This window comes from Diceros bicornis, chromosome 7, assembly GCF_020826845.1.
Source record: "Diceros bicornis minor isolate mBicDic1 chromosome 7, mDicBic1.mat.cur, whole genome shotgun sequence".
NCBI classification, from domain to species: Eukaryota; Metazoa; Chordata; class Mammalia; order Perissodactyla; family Rhinocerotidae; genus Diceros; species Diceros bicornis.
In genome coordinates, this window is record NC_080746.1 from 69,065,016 (window position 1) to 69,080,722 (window position 15,707).

Here is a 15,707-nt window from a genome sequence, read left to right on the forward strand (position 1 = left end):
GCTGTAACTCCTCTAAAAATCCAATTTTCTAATTAATAAAAACTTCTCAGGGAAGATGTGGTGATTAAATAGGACAATATGTGAAAATGACTGTTGACTAGTAGGCCCTCGATAAAAGTTTGTTTCCTTCCTTCCTCCCTCCTTTCCTTCCTTCCTTCTTTTCTTCCATAATGACGGAAGTTACATATTTTCATCAGAATGTTTGCAATTGACATTTGGGCTATCAAGTGATTATATGTGGCCAGGCGGGGTTTTTCCCTTCCCCCTTCCTCCTCCTGGATATGGCATATACCTGTCTAAATTAACAGAAGAAGATAGTATCCTAATATGTAGTAGATCCCCACAAGATGGGAGATCTAGTGTGGAAGATCTGATTATTTTTCAGCTAACCCACACAGAAGGAAGATCACTACTTAGGCTCTTCCTCCTTTTTCTTCTTCATTCCCTGAGAACTGGATGAGGCTGATAAAGTTTAAGGATTGACAAACCAGAGTTTCAAACTCATAGACCTCAGGGACTCGCAGGTTGTAAATGAGTGAAATGCGCTGGGTGTGAAAAAAAAGGTAACAGTATTACAAGATCCATAGGAAATGGCACATTTACTTTGGCTTGAGGGTTCAAGAGAGAGTGGTGAGGACTGTGGTGAGGTGGAAAGAGCATAGCCCATTTAAAGGGGACAGCCACTACTTAGTAACAGATGATTACTGCTGTGAGGAAATATGGGTTCTCTATCTCCAGGTATTTTCATTTTTCAAGGGAACTCCAAAATATAAATATGTGAAATCTCTTGATTTTTAATCCTTGGCAATTAAACTAGATTTTAAGATAATACTCTGTGGACCAATCAAAAAAGACTATGCCAGCAGGATATGGCCTGTGGGCTGAGAGGATCATGGAGCCCGGGGTCACTGGTGAGGGAAAGAAGATATTAGCAGTCTAAGTGGAGGAAGACTAGAGAAAGGGAGAGACAAAGCTAGAGAAACAGGACAAATGAGCTATCCTGAATCTCCAGCTCCCTGTAACCTCTAATCCCTGAAACGGATTAGAACGTAGGACTTGAATCCCAAGAAAAGGACTTCTTTATGTGTGTGTACTTGACCAACTTAAAACAAGACCGTCTGAAGCAAGAACAGCCCACATGTACTATTGGGTTTACATACGATTGTATTTCAACAACTGAAGTTGTCTCTCTTACTTTTGCAAACAATGAATTACTTGAATTTTGCATGAAAGGTATAATGCATCCATGTAAATAAGAGAGCAAAGAAGTTTTCTGAATGCTTTTATTTTTGGAAGACTAATATTTCTGCTCTTCTCAGGCTCTTCTTCCTAGAAAAAGGATACCTGGTGATTCATTTGTTAATGGCATTTAAAAAGTGTGCTTTGGTGGATAGAGGTAATAATGTACATTTTAGGTAGGTTAATAATAAATTAAGGTTATAATGGTTGCCGGATTAGAGAAAATAATGAATAGATTAGTCTCAGAAAAAAAAATTAGTTGTGGAAGTGGATAAGCTGGGGATATCAAAGCTGAAAAAAGTTAGCCTCGCACAACGTTCTATTATATGCAATTGTTTGATGAATAATATTCAATTACAGAATGTAATACCTCAGACAGTGCCTGACATATAGAAGGTATTCAGGAAATGTTTGTTAAATTTTATGCTTTTTAACACAGTAATTTTCCTCAGTAATAATTTCTGTAGCTCAGATAAAAATAGATAATTGTAAGAGATTATTTTTTTTGGTTTCTTGTCAAAGTATATTCTTCTAGAGAAAATAGCAGCAGCAGGAGAAGGAGAGTAAAGAAAGTGTGTGTGTGTTCTAAAAAGGGAGTCCAATGCGGATTATTCAGAGATGAATACTTTGACCCTGTCTGTCTTTATAGTCCTTACTGACAATATGCTGTCGATAGCCTCAGCCCCACTGTTTTTCTCTATTTATTTTGGCTTTACAGAGATTAGGTCTCAAGTCACGGGAATCTCCATGGCCTTCAGTTGCTAAACTTTTCTTTCCTTCTTTTGCTCTTGCCTGACTCAGAAGGACATGCCAGGTGGTATAAGGGTTTCCTTTTCAGAGCTGAGGAAAGGATCTGGGCTGTGGAGTCAATAGGGAAAGCCACGGCCTCCGTGGTTTCTTGGCTTTCAACTCACCTATTCTCAGTCAGCCTGGAGGCCTCTTTACAAACGTGTTTTGATTAGCTGTTTTAGATCCTTGTGCTTTGCAAAGTTCCTTTCTCCCACTGCGATATTATTAGTACATAACCAGGCTAGAAATGCTGTGGGAAGTTTTGGAGGTAGGAGAATAGGATCCAGAAAGAATTGCAGTAAGAAGAAAGCAATTTCCTTTGGTGAGCTGCATAGTCCAAGGGTAGCCCTGAGCTGATTCCAGTTAGGAACCAAGAGTAGACTTTCTTGTTTGGTTCTTTGGTCCTTTTAGTTTCCCCATCTGGGGCCAGGATATGTATCAGGAAAGAAATCAGCCTCAGCTGTGTCCTCTCATTTCTTTCTCATCTAAACTTCAGCTTCCAGGCATCGCACTGTAGTTTTGGGTGGACTCTTGGGCTCTTCTGGCTTCTTATCAGTTTTCTTTGCTTCTTCATTAGGGTTGCTATCATTGGCCTTCTCCTCTTTCACTACTTTAGTTTCAATCATTTCCTTCTGCTGATTCTTGTTTGTAAAAGGGAAGGTCTTCACATACCTGTAGGCATAAACATAAAATTCAAGTGAGAGACTTCTATGTAACACATATAACAATAGATAACGCTTTGTCCGCAATGGCCCATGTTGGCACAGTACACTGGGTACCTCTATTTCAGAGAGATGCTAACACATGCACTCTCAAATACATTAGCACATCCCCACCTTAATGGATTCATTTAGATGGGACAGTAAGTTCACAGAACAAACTTTAGGCTGACTTCGCAACCCTCCCAGCAAACACAAAGAATTGAAAATCAAATAAAACATATACATTTCAGTCTTTTCTTTTTCCTTTTTCTTTTCAAAGGGACAACCATTGACCTATATCTAAAGGCTGGATGACATGCGTGTGCTGAAATAGTAGGAAAGATTGGGTGGTAGGGAGGAGAGATGGGATGAGGGAGAAAATTTACAGTATAAGAGGACTGCCATTTCCATTTTGACCAAGAAAATGCTAACAACAACCTTGGAAAAACAAAGATAGGGATGTGACAAAGATTACAGGACTAATGATATGCCAACAACCCTACCTTTTGATGTAGCAAACTGCGAGAGCAGCTGCAGCAGCAAAGAAGAGGAGAGCAAGAATTAGCAGAGCCGTGGGAAGACCTGGAGGAAACAGAGACGTGCCTGGTTGGTCCTTCACATACACATTGTCGTGCACTGCTCTTCTAACAACTCATCTTCACAACATCAAGACAGCAGATAGTGCAGGAGAAAATCCTCCTCTGTGACCATACAGAGGATGGGATGTTGGACCCTCATCTGCTTCTTTGCTTCTTGCCTCTAGAATCCTTGGCCTTGCCTCTCATGCTCTCTCTATTCTCTAAGTTACAATATGACAGATAGATTTCATTCCCTCTCTGTGGCCTTGAGGTGGTAAATTTGGAGCTAAGACCCTTACTTTTTTTTTTTTTGGTGAGGAAGATGAGCCGTGAGCTAACATCTGTTGCCAATCCTCCTCTTTTTGCTGAGGAAGACTGGCCCTGGGCTAACATCTGTGCCCATCTTCCTCTACTTTATATGTGGGACGCCTGCCACAGCATGGCTTGTTGAGTGGTGCAAATGTCCACGCCTGGGATCCAAACCTGCGAACCTTGGGCTGCCAAAGTGGAGCGCGTGAACTTAACCACTATGCCACCTGGTCGGCCTCAAGACCCCTACTTTTAAAATAGGAAAACAAACTTTCTAAAACAAACTAATCATAGGCATTTAAGATACATATTTTAAAAAGAACTTCTACATATTAATAGATAGTAATTTATTTTTAAAGGCTTTGAGTTTTAAAAGAAGCTATTTTATACTCATAATTTTTAGTTTAATCATTAAGGTTCTTTAGAGCCCTCATATTCTAAGACTTTATGAAAGTTGAGTTTGCAATAAACCTTTATTTGTACTTGGCAGGTCCTGAGTGCCAAATCTGGAGACAGGCTAGTTTCTATGCATTATCTGTTACACACAAACACGTGCATAATGCAGACACAGAAAGCTTTTACCTCCAAACCCAACAGCTTCATTCTTGAATGCTGGTTTATTTTTCATGTATGATTCAGTTTCCGTAGTTATGGTGCTAGTTTCCATAAAAGCTTCTGTTATGCAAATTAATTTTCTTTTCCTCTGAGTAGAAGTGGAAGCCAAAGCTGTAGTGGGAGCACGAGCAGGTGTAGTCAAGAAAGGTGCATCGGTGGATGATGCTGAGTATGTGCTGTCACTGATGGTCATTTCTCTTGTGTATGTTGCAGTTTGAGTGTTGAATATGGTATCTTTGGTGATGGTAATTTCTGGAATGCATGAGTTAATCCAAGTATCTGTCAGCGAAGGGAGAAATGAAATAACAAGTGAGTATTGCAACAGCCTCCTAACTGGTCTTCCTGCCTCTAGTCTTACTCCCCTCCAATCCCCTTATACTGCAGCTGGAATGGTCTTAAAAAAAATGCAAATCTAATCAGATGACTTCCTTCCTTAGAATCCTTCAGTGACTGCCTCCGCTGCCTGGCCTAGAAGGCCCTCCATAATCTGGCCCCTGCGGACATGACCCACCTCTTCTGGTCAGTCTTTCTCTTGTTCCTCCTGCCATATTGAAATTCCTTCAGTTCTTTGATATGCTTTCTCTCACATCCAAGCCTTTGACCACAATGTTTTCTTCACTCTTTGCCCCCTCTTTCTTTAGCTAACTCTTCCTTATCCTTCAGGTCTCAGAATGAATATCTCTTTCTTAGGCAGACTTGGGTCCCTGGGCATATATTCGTGTACCTCCTTATACTTACCTTGTCACAGTTCTCATTACACTGCTCCCCACTGGACTGTGAGCTCCTTAGAAGCAGAAACTCTATCTGTCTTGGTCATCATGGTGTGTGTACTGTGCCTGGCTCACAGTATATGCTCAGTAAATATTTGATGAATAAAAGAAGGAAGGAAAAGTGAAAGGGAAGAAGGAGTAGATGGGGAGACCAAATACACACACGTGACACCATTTTAGGACAAAGATCTACTAAAACCATATTTCTCTGTGCTCATCAAAAAAAAAAAAAAAATTAAAAAAGGGAAGAGGACAGGGGAGAGATGTAGGTTTGCTTTCCAATCTGTTGAATGTGGTAGAGAGGAAACTGATATTTATTAAACTTCTTGCTCTGAGTCAACCATGGAACTTCATTTAATAATTTTATCAAACTCTCGTTTATATAGGAGGAAACTAAAGTTCAGAGAAATTGAATGACTTGCCCAAAGTCGCATGGCTAGTAAACGGCAGAGCCATGCAATATATTATAATGTGCATCTGTTTTAAATTCCTAGTTATTTGCAGCAGTGGGTAGCATCAGTCGGAATGTTAGCTATGAAAAAAAGTTATTCCATTCATTTTTGAAAATTAAATAAATTACCAATCAGGAACGTGGATACTGCTGATAAAATATTTTTGACCACAGATGTATTCAGGCAGAATTTTATACTATTCATTTTACTTTGAAAAGACCTCTATTCAAATAGACATTATCCTTGACCTCTGCCCTGAACTTTTACTTACATTTCCCATTCTTGAGCACATGCTAAGTTCTTCCTTCAAAAAATGAACACTTTTGAATATCAGGGGAAAAAAAAACCATACGAGCATAGTATACTGTGTTGGGAACTGAAAATACAGAGACGAATAAGGTATGGTTCCTGTTTCCAGGAGACAGCGGCATTTTGATAAGGGTAGGAGGAGATCACCGGGGATTCACAGAGGAGATGGCATTTGGTAGGGTATGGGGGATTAACGCATTCAGTCAACAAATATTTATTGAGCTCCAGCTCTGTGCCAGGCACTGTTCTAGGTACTAGGATATGGTGCAAACAAGACAAAGTCCCTGCTCGTAAAGGGCTTATAGGCTATTGGAAGAAGAGATAATAAAAAAATAAATAAATAACCCAGAAATTTTGGAGGATGGTAAACGTTGAGAAGAAAGTGAAACAGGGTAAGGGTTAAACTGGTAGGGTTGGGGTGGGAGACAGATACTCTGGATAGAGTGATAGAGTGATAAGAGAAAGTCTCTGTAGGGAGGTAATACTTAAGCTAAGACCTGAATGATGAAAAGTAGCCAGTCATTGACGATCTAGGGCAAAAGCATTCCAAGTAAAGAGAACAGGATGTTCAGGAGCCTGAAGCTGAATGAACTCAGCATATTTGATGAATAAAAGGCCAGTATGGCTGGAACAGAGCAGCACTTCATCTAGTATGGAGGAGGGAAGAGAATATCCAAGTCAATAGGAATAGCATGATCCAAGAATGCAGAAGTTTGAAAGTGTAGTTACCTTAGAAAAATGACAAGGAGAGCAGTGTGGCTGGTGCATACGTGATTGGGAGCATGAAAGACTGCAAGCAGGAGATGAGACTGGGAAGAGAGGTTGGGGCCAGAGTATCAAGATTCATAACTGCCATGTTAAACCATTTGGAATTTGTTCTGTAGGAGAGAGAATTTTCATCTGGGGTCCACAAACCTTCCAGGTGATATAGAAAAGTTCTCGTATATGCCCACTATGATGCCTTATTTGCAAAAGGCTTTATAGTTTACATCATATTCTCAAATAGGAAGTCATTCAAGGGCTGTGGAGCAGAGGAGTAACATAATTATCCGTGGAGGTGTGTGGAGGATGAAACGCAGAGAGGAGAGAGTACAATCCAGGAGCAAAGAAGGAGATTATTGCAATATCACAGAAGCAGGGGAATCCAGAAGTATCTGGAATCCTAAAACTTAGATCTTAGATATTTTCTAGGGAAAAGTGATTCTCAGTCCTGGCTACAGATTAGAATCATCTGGGGACCTTTTAAAAATTATTGATGCCCGGGACCCACCAGGGCCTATGTTATTGAGGTGTGATCATCACCATGGAAGGTGCTACATGGAAGTAACATGGCTCTTTCCCTTATTGACTTGTGACCACAGCATGGTACACTCTGAGCATCAGTTACTTCTCCTGGGAAGTAAAAATGACACACTTGTGTCATTTTACTGGAGATTAAGGAGATGTAAATGTGCAGGGCCTAGCGTAGTGTATGGGCATATTAGATAAGATCTATAAGAATTAATTTCCTTTGCCTCTCTGTTCATTAAGTGTAGCCGAGAGGGCCACGGTGTGAGGGATCAACAGCAATCTGGTTCCATGATCCCTAACTGGTTGAGGACACAATGCGTCTCACCTGGAAGTGTTAGGACCTGGCTCTCCTTCCCCTCCAACCTATACATACAATTTCTCTAGAATGTGCCAAGTGCTCTGATAGATATTAAACACAGAGTGCGGTTGGAGTTCAAGAGGAAACGTAGGGGTAAGGAGTATAGAAAGGCTTCTTGGACAAGTTGGGCTTGAGATTTGAATAAAGAGTAGGAGTTAGACAGGTGATGAGGAGGGTGGGCATTGTGTAGAGGGAACAGCAGGAAACAGGTGGTGCATGCAGAGCATTTAAAGCACTTTGGTCTGATCCCCAAAGCTTGCGAAGATAATGGTAAGAAGGATAATTAGGGCAAGGTTGAGGGTCAGGGTTAGGGTTACTCTGATCCCCGGACCTCACAAGATAGCAATGAAAAAGGAAGTTACAAAAACAAAGAAACCTAGGGTAAGTTTAGGATTAGTGTTAGGACGAGGCTTAGGGTAACTTTGATCCTCACAAAGGTAACAACTGAGGCAGGTGAACCTAATATATTTCAAAATGATAATATAACCACACAGAGGAGTAAATTCTTTCGGTCCCTTTCACACACAACTCTCTGACAGTACATCCTTAGAGAGATATCTTCTGAAGACTAAAAGAAATGCAAAGAAATCTCAAATTCCACTCAGTAGGTTTATTATTCCTAATAATGTTGGTTTTATAATTTTGAAACTATCATAGGATAAGAAACTATATTAATATTATTTATTGGGTACTAAGATTTTCCATATAAGAGAAAAAAGATAGTATAAAATAAAGTAAACTAAGTATAAAGACAAGGTAAACTAAGAAAAAACTTGCATTGTTAAATTTGAGTTGGAAATATCTATACAAATTCATAACTTTTAAATATATATGTATGTGTGTATATATATATTTCCTAGCTGTCCACTAAAAAGGATAGAGAAGCAATGAAAACTCCAGTAGTAATGAGAACAACTTGCATCCAGATCTTGGTTTCTAATTAACATTCTCCATTGACAAGAACCAGGGACCCTTGGAAAAATAAATGGCCAATTCCCTATCTGGGACAGAGAAAGTACTAAGTGAGCCTGGGACATGTTATTATACCAGAAAGCAAGGAATTTTTCAAATACTAGTGGGATAAAGGACACAAAAGTTAACTAGAAGGGGCTCCCGCTCAACAAATTGGAGAAAATGTGAGCATCAAAAGAATAAAAGAATAATAATTGTAAAAATGATTAGAATAAATAATAAGTAAATATGTAAATAAGTAAATATAAGTATATATAAGTAAATATAAGAATAAGTAAAATTCCATGTGTCCATGGTAGTCTAGGGAGAAGGGAGAAGATGTGTGTGTCTGCGTGAGAGAGAGAGAGAGACAGAGAGATTCTTTTTTACTGCAGAATGCCAGCTAATAAGTTAATAAATGTAGAAGGAAGACTAGATTTAGAAAAATCACCATTTAGCAGCCCCACATATAATAACTGATTCCAGCAAGGATCATCAATGGCTGCTTAAACTACTAGATAAAAGAAGGTTGGGGGTCAGAACATTTGCATGGTGCCAAGATATCCCATTATAGATTACCTACTCATTGCAAAGGGGAAAACATATCTTTATAAGTTCATTAGAGAGATCTGGCAGCCACCATCTTACTCAAATGGTCGAAGTTAGCATATTAACAGTGGGACATACTGACATTAAGTGCCTTTTGTTGGGATGTGATCCAAAGTACACGATATCATCTATGAAGTATTTTTGCCAAAAATATTGAACATGAGTCTAATCAAACCTCACCAGACTTTAAGTATACAGGCAATATAGGGGATGGAAGTACTAGTTCAAAGAAACCACGAAGAAATGCACAAATCCAAGTCCTCTTCCTCCAGCTCCCTTCTGTTTAGTCCAGAGGGCTGGGTATCATCCATCACACTGACAGCTGGCAGGAAGGCCGGGCAGTTAAAAGGCCAGGCCATTTGACAGGCCTGGGCTAGCTATGAGATAAACAGGCACGTGAACCACCAATTCTCCAGCCAAAAGAGCCAGGTGGAAGAGGTGGAGGAGAGGAGGAAGATGATAAGGAAAATGTTGGAAGAAGCTTTGTGTCCCAGTCTCGACCCTGCCACTGACTATAGGGCTTTGAACAAACCAGACCTCCATTCTGAGCTACCGTCGTTTCATCCGTGAAGTGAGGGAAGTGGACAAAGCGTCCTTCAGGGCCCTTCCTAGGCCACAGCCCCCTGGTTCAGAAAACTGCTTGGACCCCATGTTGCCTTTGGGCGACATAATGTTGCTGGTGCACATTTATCTCCTGATCTTAGAGAATGACTTTGGAATCTATCCTTGTGTGTGACCACTCAGCTGTGTGATCTTTGGAAGGTCAGATTTATGAGTATGTATGAAGAGTAATAAATCAGACAGAGGTTGTTATGACAAAGTGAGAACAAGCATTTAGTAAAAGAAAAACTTTCTGAGAAGTTTTTTAGGTAAAGCCCTTGGGCTAAGGTGGCCGAGGTCTCCAAGCAACGTCAAAAGGAAGATTGCGTGACCCTAAGCCAATCAAGCCTACGTTCTAGCTTCAACTTCTTCCTTCATAAAATGGAGCTTGGGTCCAGTTCTTAACAACGTCAAATGCAGCATCTGAATTTCCTCTCCTATGAAGGAATGTGAGGTAACAAAAAGAGTTAGACCTGTGTTTGAATCTTTATAGTAATGAGACCTTAGACACATGTACTTACATCCTCTGAGCTAAGTTTTTTCATCTGCAAAATGGGGATGATAAAGCATACCTCAGCGGGAGATTGTCCAGTGCACAGAGATAACTGAGGACATTGCTTTGTCCACAGTGGCTGTTTCCTCCCCTTCTTCCTGTTTATCTTATAAGATGGAGTGGGGAGCTGATGGAACCTCCTGGGATGTCCTCTCTCTCTATATTTCTCTAACTCTTTCCTCTGAGGGGCACGCTGCCACGTCTAGCCTGGTCACAGAGTCAGTCTTGGGAGGGTTAAATGACCATCACCATGACTGCTTTTGCTGCTGCTCAGGGTTACTCTTCTCAGACAGGTCATAGAGCTACAGAAACCCAGAGAAAACACGCCACGTGGAAAGGCTGCAGATTTGACTCACCAGATGAGTTGTGACAGTAGGCACTGGACTTTGCGCTGAGACTGTTTCTCCAGACCAGGACGCCCTTCCCATTCTTGCCACACTTGGGGTTTGGGAAAATCCGAGGGATGACCAAGAACTTATCTTCAACCCATCCGTAGCTGTAACAGAATACACGTTAGCTGAATGGATGCATTTATTGCTATTGCTGAGCAAGAACACAGAGCCTAAAGAGCTCCAGCAGTGTTTGTGAATCCAGCTGTTTCTCACCTGCAAGTCTCAAAGCCAGAGTTCCATGCTGCTTCAATCTGGTCTCTGCTGGCCAAAGTTAGACCCAACAGCCTACAGGCCTCCTGGGCTTCTGAGAAATTCAGCTGCTCCTTTGCCTTTTTGTTCACAAGGGTGACGCCCACAATTCTGCATGGCCTTGAGATAGAAAGCTCTGCAAAGGAATCACAGAGGTCCTCAGTTTGCTGCTGTCCTTGTTCCCAGCCCTGAGGCTCTCCTTCCTAGCAGAGCATTATTGTCTTGATACAGCAATGAGGTCCTTGGGGCTGGGATTGAAGTTTAGAAATAACGGGACACAGGCCAGGCATTTCCCACAAGGACACCCTGCTGGGTTAGGTGGGTGCTTACTCTGGTCCAAGCTGTACCTCTCAGCACATCCGAGTCATCATACCCCATTGCTTTAAGGTGCCTTGTTCATTACATGGAGGCTTCGCCCACCAGTTCCTGTGAGGAGGTCTACATGATGCAGTTGCTGTAAACCTTTTTGGAGTCTATAAAATGAAGGGTCTGAGTCTTTGAGAAATAGAATTCAGGGCTCTGGTTGATAGAATAGTTAGTAATACTCCAAACCAATGTGGGTTGGGGCACCACTATTTCTGAGATGGGCTGAAAAATGTTTCACTTGGTGTAACAGAATGTGAGCTTTCTCAGTCCCAGGTCTTCTCTGACCATTGGAGGGCAGGCTTACTCAGAAGTTCCTGGAGGAGCCGGGCAGTAAACCTTGCATGGCAGAGAAACTAAATAGAGGAAATAGCTTTAGAGTCAGACCTGGATTTGAGTCCAGTCTATGTCGCCTGCTAGCTCTGTGACCTTAGGCTAGTTACTTCATCTCTTTGAGCCTCAGTTTCCTTATTTATAAAATTGAGGGAGTAACAATGTCTATTGTATATAGTAGTGAGAGTTAAATGAGTTAATTCAAATAAAAATGCTTAGCATGGTGCCTGCCACAAAGTAGGTGCTCAATAAGTCATAAATAACATTTTATCATTATGTTATCTTTAAAGCATTTTGGTTTTAGTCTGCTAATGATTGATGTCCCTGGGGAAGCTGAGGCAGTTGAATAGTTAAGATGTGAAAAATATTTTACTCAAAAATCTAACGAATCTGAGAGTTCCTTTGCTCCCTTCCCTCTGGGTTCTGGGATTTATAGACTGTATGAAATTGCAAAGTTGCATTGCATTCAGGTACGTTATTCCTATTGGGCTTCATCCATAAAAGGCCATAAAAAGGCATTTCAATCCCCCAAGTAATTGCTTGTACATGGATCTATGCACTGGATGTCCAGGCAAATGCTTTGACCACGTTCTAGGTTGGTATTTGAAAGAAGTTTCTTCTTGCAAACACAGAAGGAGTATATCTAAGTCCTCTATGTGAACTTGCTGTGCTCTGGAGCAGGGGGATGGGGGAAAGGATATGTATAAATGATGAGGATGCCCTTGTTTGCTTCCAGACCTTGCTCTCACCAAAAGAGAGATCAGAGAGCCAGCACCCCAATATGAGTGTTTGTGACAAAACACCTCTTATGACTGTTATGTACTAACACCTATACCAGTACTGATATTAATACTAATATTAATTCCAACATTTATCATCTGTTGATGCGACTCTGTGCCAAACTCTCTCTCTTTTAATAGAAAATTGAGGCTCAGAGAGATTAAGTAGCTTTCCCAAGTCTAAGGATATAGAACAACTAGGCGGCTGACTGCCTCCAATTATGACTGACTCTGAAACCCCAGTTCTTAACTGGGACTCTGTTCTGCTTCCCTGTGCTACGGGGAGAAGATGAACACAAACACACACACACGCACATGCACGCACACACAAAATTAGAGCTGAACTCTCAGGACACACCATTTGTCCTGGAATTTGGCTCGTTTAGCCCATGAGTTTGCTATTGCTCAAACTTCTATGGCTGTTCCTTTGGGAATACCTGTAGTGAAGATTTATTAACTACACTATAAAGTTTTCTTGATACTTTCTCATCATATCTCATTTTTACTCTAAATATTATTATTATGAGTAATGACAAAACTCTTCTGGGCAATTGACCTCACTTTGAATATTTCTTCTATTGTTAATTAGCTGTGGGACCTTAGGCAAGTTAGCATTCTCATCTGTAAAATGGGGATGGTTATATTTTTGTCACAGAATTTTTGTTAGAATTAAATTAGATAACTTGTACCTAGTGGAGGCTGGGTCCGTAGCAGGCAGTCAACAAATATTAATCAATTTTATGCTTTCCTATTTCATTTAAGGACAAAAATAGGGAGCCAAAATTCCAGGGGTACTCCAGTAACCCCTTCCTTAAGATTTCTTAGGAAACAACAGGCATAGTAGAAATAGTATACGCTTAGGAATCAGACAGAAGTGAATTCGAACCCAGGTTTTATTATATACCACCTGTGTGACATTAGGCAAGTCATTTGGCCTCACTGAGCCTGGTTCTTCGTCTATAAAATGTCTTTTTGAGAATAAGTATATTTTATCTATATACTTAACTCTGTATCTCCACATAATAGACCCTCAAATATACAGGTTCCCATCCTCATCCACTCACCTTCATCAGCCACCTTTTCCCCCATCATGGTTCTGAATAACATTCGGTTGTTTCCAAAAATTTAATTTTCTTAGAAAATTTTTGCCATCATCGAAGATGGTCCAAAGAGTGTGATGAAATCAAAGAACAATTTCCAAAATCGTTGAGTAATGGCAGCATTTTGGGGAAAAGTGAATAGTTACCCCAGGGGGATTTCAAAGAGGACCAAGCTTATTTGAAAGCAGCAGTTCTGGTATTTGATAAAAAGTCAATCATATAACTCTAAAGTCCCTTATTAAATTAAATACATCAATATATGAATCAACTCTGGGTGTCTGTTCCCGACATAGCCTATATCTCAGGGCATCTTTCAGCATAGAAGCATATAACTTTTCTTTTGAAGTGCTAAGATTTTTATTTGCCCAAAGCTGCAATGAGTGATTTGTGGTTACAATTTTTTGCCTGCAATGCAGAATGAAGTTACCATTTAGGCATCTCAAAAGCCCAGAAATCATTTCAAATCATTCCTTTGGTAGACAGCTGATGGCTAATTTTCAAACCTATATTTTTACAGATTTTTTTCAGTTAATTTATTATTTACTGCGTATTAAAAACATATGCATTCCATGATAGTATAGTAAAATTGAAATTAAAATAATTAACTGGCACTTCTAAAAGCATAAAACATGACAATATTCTGTGAAAGTTAGCTATTTTCCCCAGGCTTAGTGATTGCTTAAAATTTTCACAATCATGATTTGCTTCTTCAATGAAACACTTTTAAAAACAAATGATCTTTCCTCAATGTTTTGTTTCAAAATATTCTCATTAAAAATACCCCATAACCAAAAATAAAAGTCAAAATAACATAAAGGTAAATGTGAATCATTTTGGTGAAGTTGACCATATGGTGAAAATATTTCTGGAAGAGCAATACTGTCAATTAGATCTTCTGTGGACACTGAGGGTTGCCCCCACTCCCAGCAATCCACAGTCAAGAACCAAGTAGGGTTAGAATGGTTTGTAAGATTTTGCCTTGTCTCAGGTTGGCAATCTGGTGATAAACTTACCTTCTACTCGGAGAGAGCCTTGGACCAGGAGCCTTGTGGTCCAGATGGCAGCAAGAAGCAACACCAGGCTGAAGCACTTGGCCATCGTGCCAACCCCTTCAGAGCCAGAGAAGCACCTCAGATGGCCACTGGCAGTAACAGAGGCAGACAATCACCAGTCTGGATGGAGACTTCTGGAAATATGTTGGGGCCCCCACTTCATAACAGAGACATCCGGATTTCCCCACTTTCAAGCTTCTGACTTTGTCAAGGTCACTGGGGGAAATGAGTGACATCCCTTGAACGCCCAGGCTGTACTTTGTGGATGGCTTTCTGGAAAATTTAGCTCATGCTGACTCAGAAAACACACAAATGAGGAAGGCAGATAGCACAGTGTGAACTGCTGAAGATTTCCCTGATTCCCATATTCCCTGCCACCGCCCACCTCCCCCACCAGCTCAGTTCTCACATCGTTCATTGTTATTGTGTGTGGAGTCCATTCATTTATATACTCCTAGGAATGTCTTTGTCTCTAAAGGAGATTGAGCATGGATCGTGTTTTTTTTTCTCTCACAATCCGTGTTTCTTTTTCCAGCTGCATATCCTTGTGGTCTGTGGGGAGGATGATGCTGAGGCTCTTGAAAGCAAATGCCTATTTAGATACCAAGGTCAGAGTCTTCATGCCTCCCTTTGGGACTTCTTTTATGCATTTGACATTTCTATACCACTACAGGTGATTCCTTCTTCAAAGGAACTAGACACATAAAAAAATTCATATTTACAAAACACAACTTGGGGGCAATTTATAAAATTGTTCATTTTACACTTTACAAAAGGATTTCTGACTGTACAAGAGAAATCACCACAGGGGTTCTTTATATAATAACTCTCTCTTTAATAACTTCTCTTATGTTCTAGTAGACCAAACTTCAATTTAGACTTCCCTTTTCTCATTTGGTGAGTGTGAGGTTTATCTGTACTCTGTATGAGCAGACTGCACTCTCTGTTTTCCCGGCTAGATTTTCAGTGGTTTGTTCTCCATGGTAATTGTGGAATTCTGGTTTGAGGGCAATGCCTTGAGCGAAGGTTTATGAGTTTCCTCCAAACGAATGTCATTTATAGGAATAGTGTATGGATAACTAGTTCTTTTCTATACAAATGGTATCAGTCATAAGTTAGATATCTACAGAAAAAACCAATAATGAGAGGAGAATCTGCTCTACACAAACACAAGGGACTTCTAAGAGACCAGGGGGATAGCCCTTAAATAACTCCAATATCTAAATATCTTTAGAACTCCTTTCTTAGGCGAGCACAAGCCCCAGGCTATGGGTACCTCAGAAACATGTGACTCCTTCACCATGGAACCAGGTAGA

The 15,707-nt window shown here is 40.4% G+C and overlaps 1 protein-coding gene across 1 annotated transcript; it reads right to left on the reverse strand.

Annotated features, from left to right (window-relative positions):
• Positions 1-1,269: 1,269 nt before the first annotated feature.
• On the reverse strand, positions 1,270-14,437 carry LYVE1 (lymphatic vessel endothelial hyaluronan receptor 1). Its single transcript, XM_058546304.1, has 6 exons — positions 14,353-14,437; positions 10,729-10,900; positions 10,480-10,619; positions 4,199-4,510; positions 3,233-3,311; positions 1,270-2,700 (listed from the first exon to the last, which is right to left on the reverse strand). Exons 1-6 carry the CDS (start codon positions 14,435-14,437, stop codon positions 2,514-2,516), a joined length of 975 nt encoding a protein of 324 aa, XP_058402287.1. The 3' UTR covers positions 1,270-2,513.
• Positions 14,438-15,707: the final 1,270 nt, after the last annotated feature.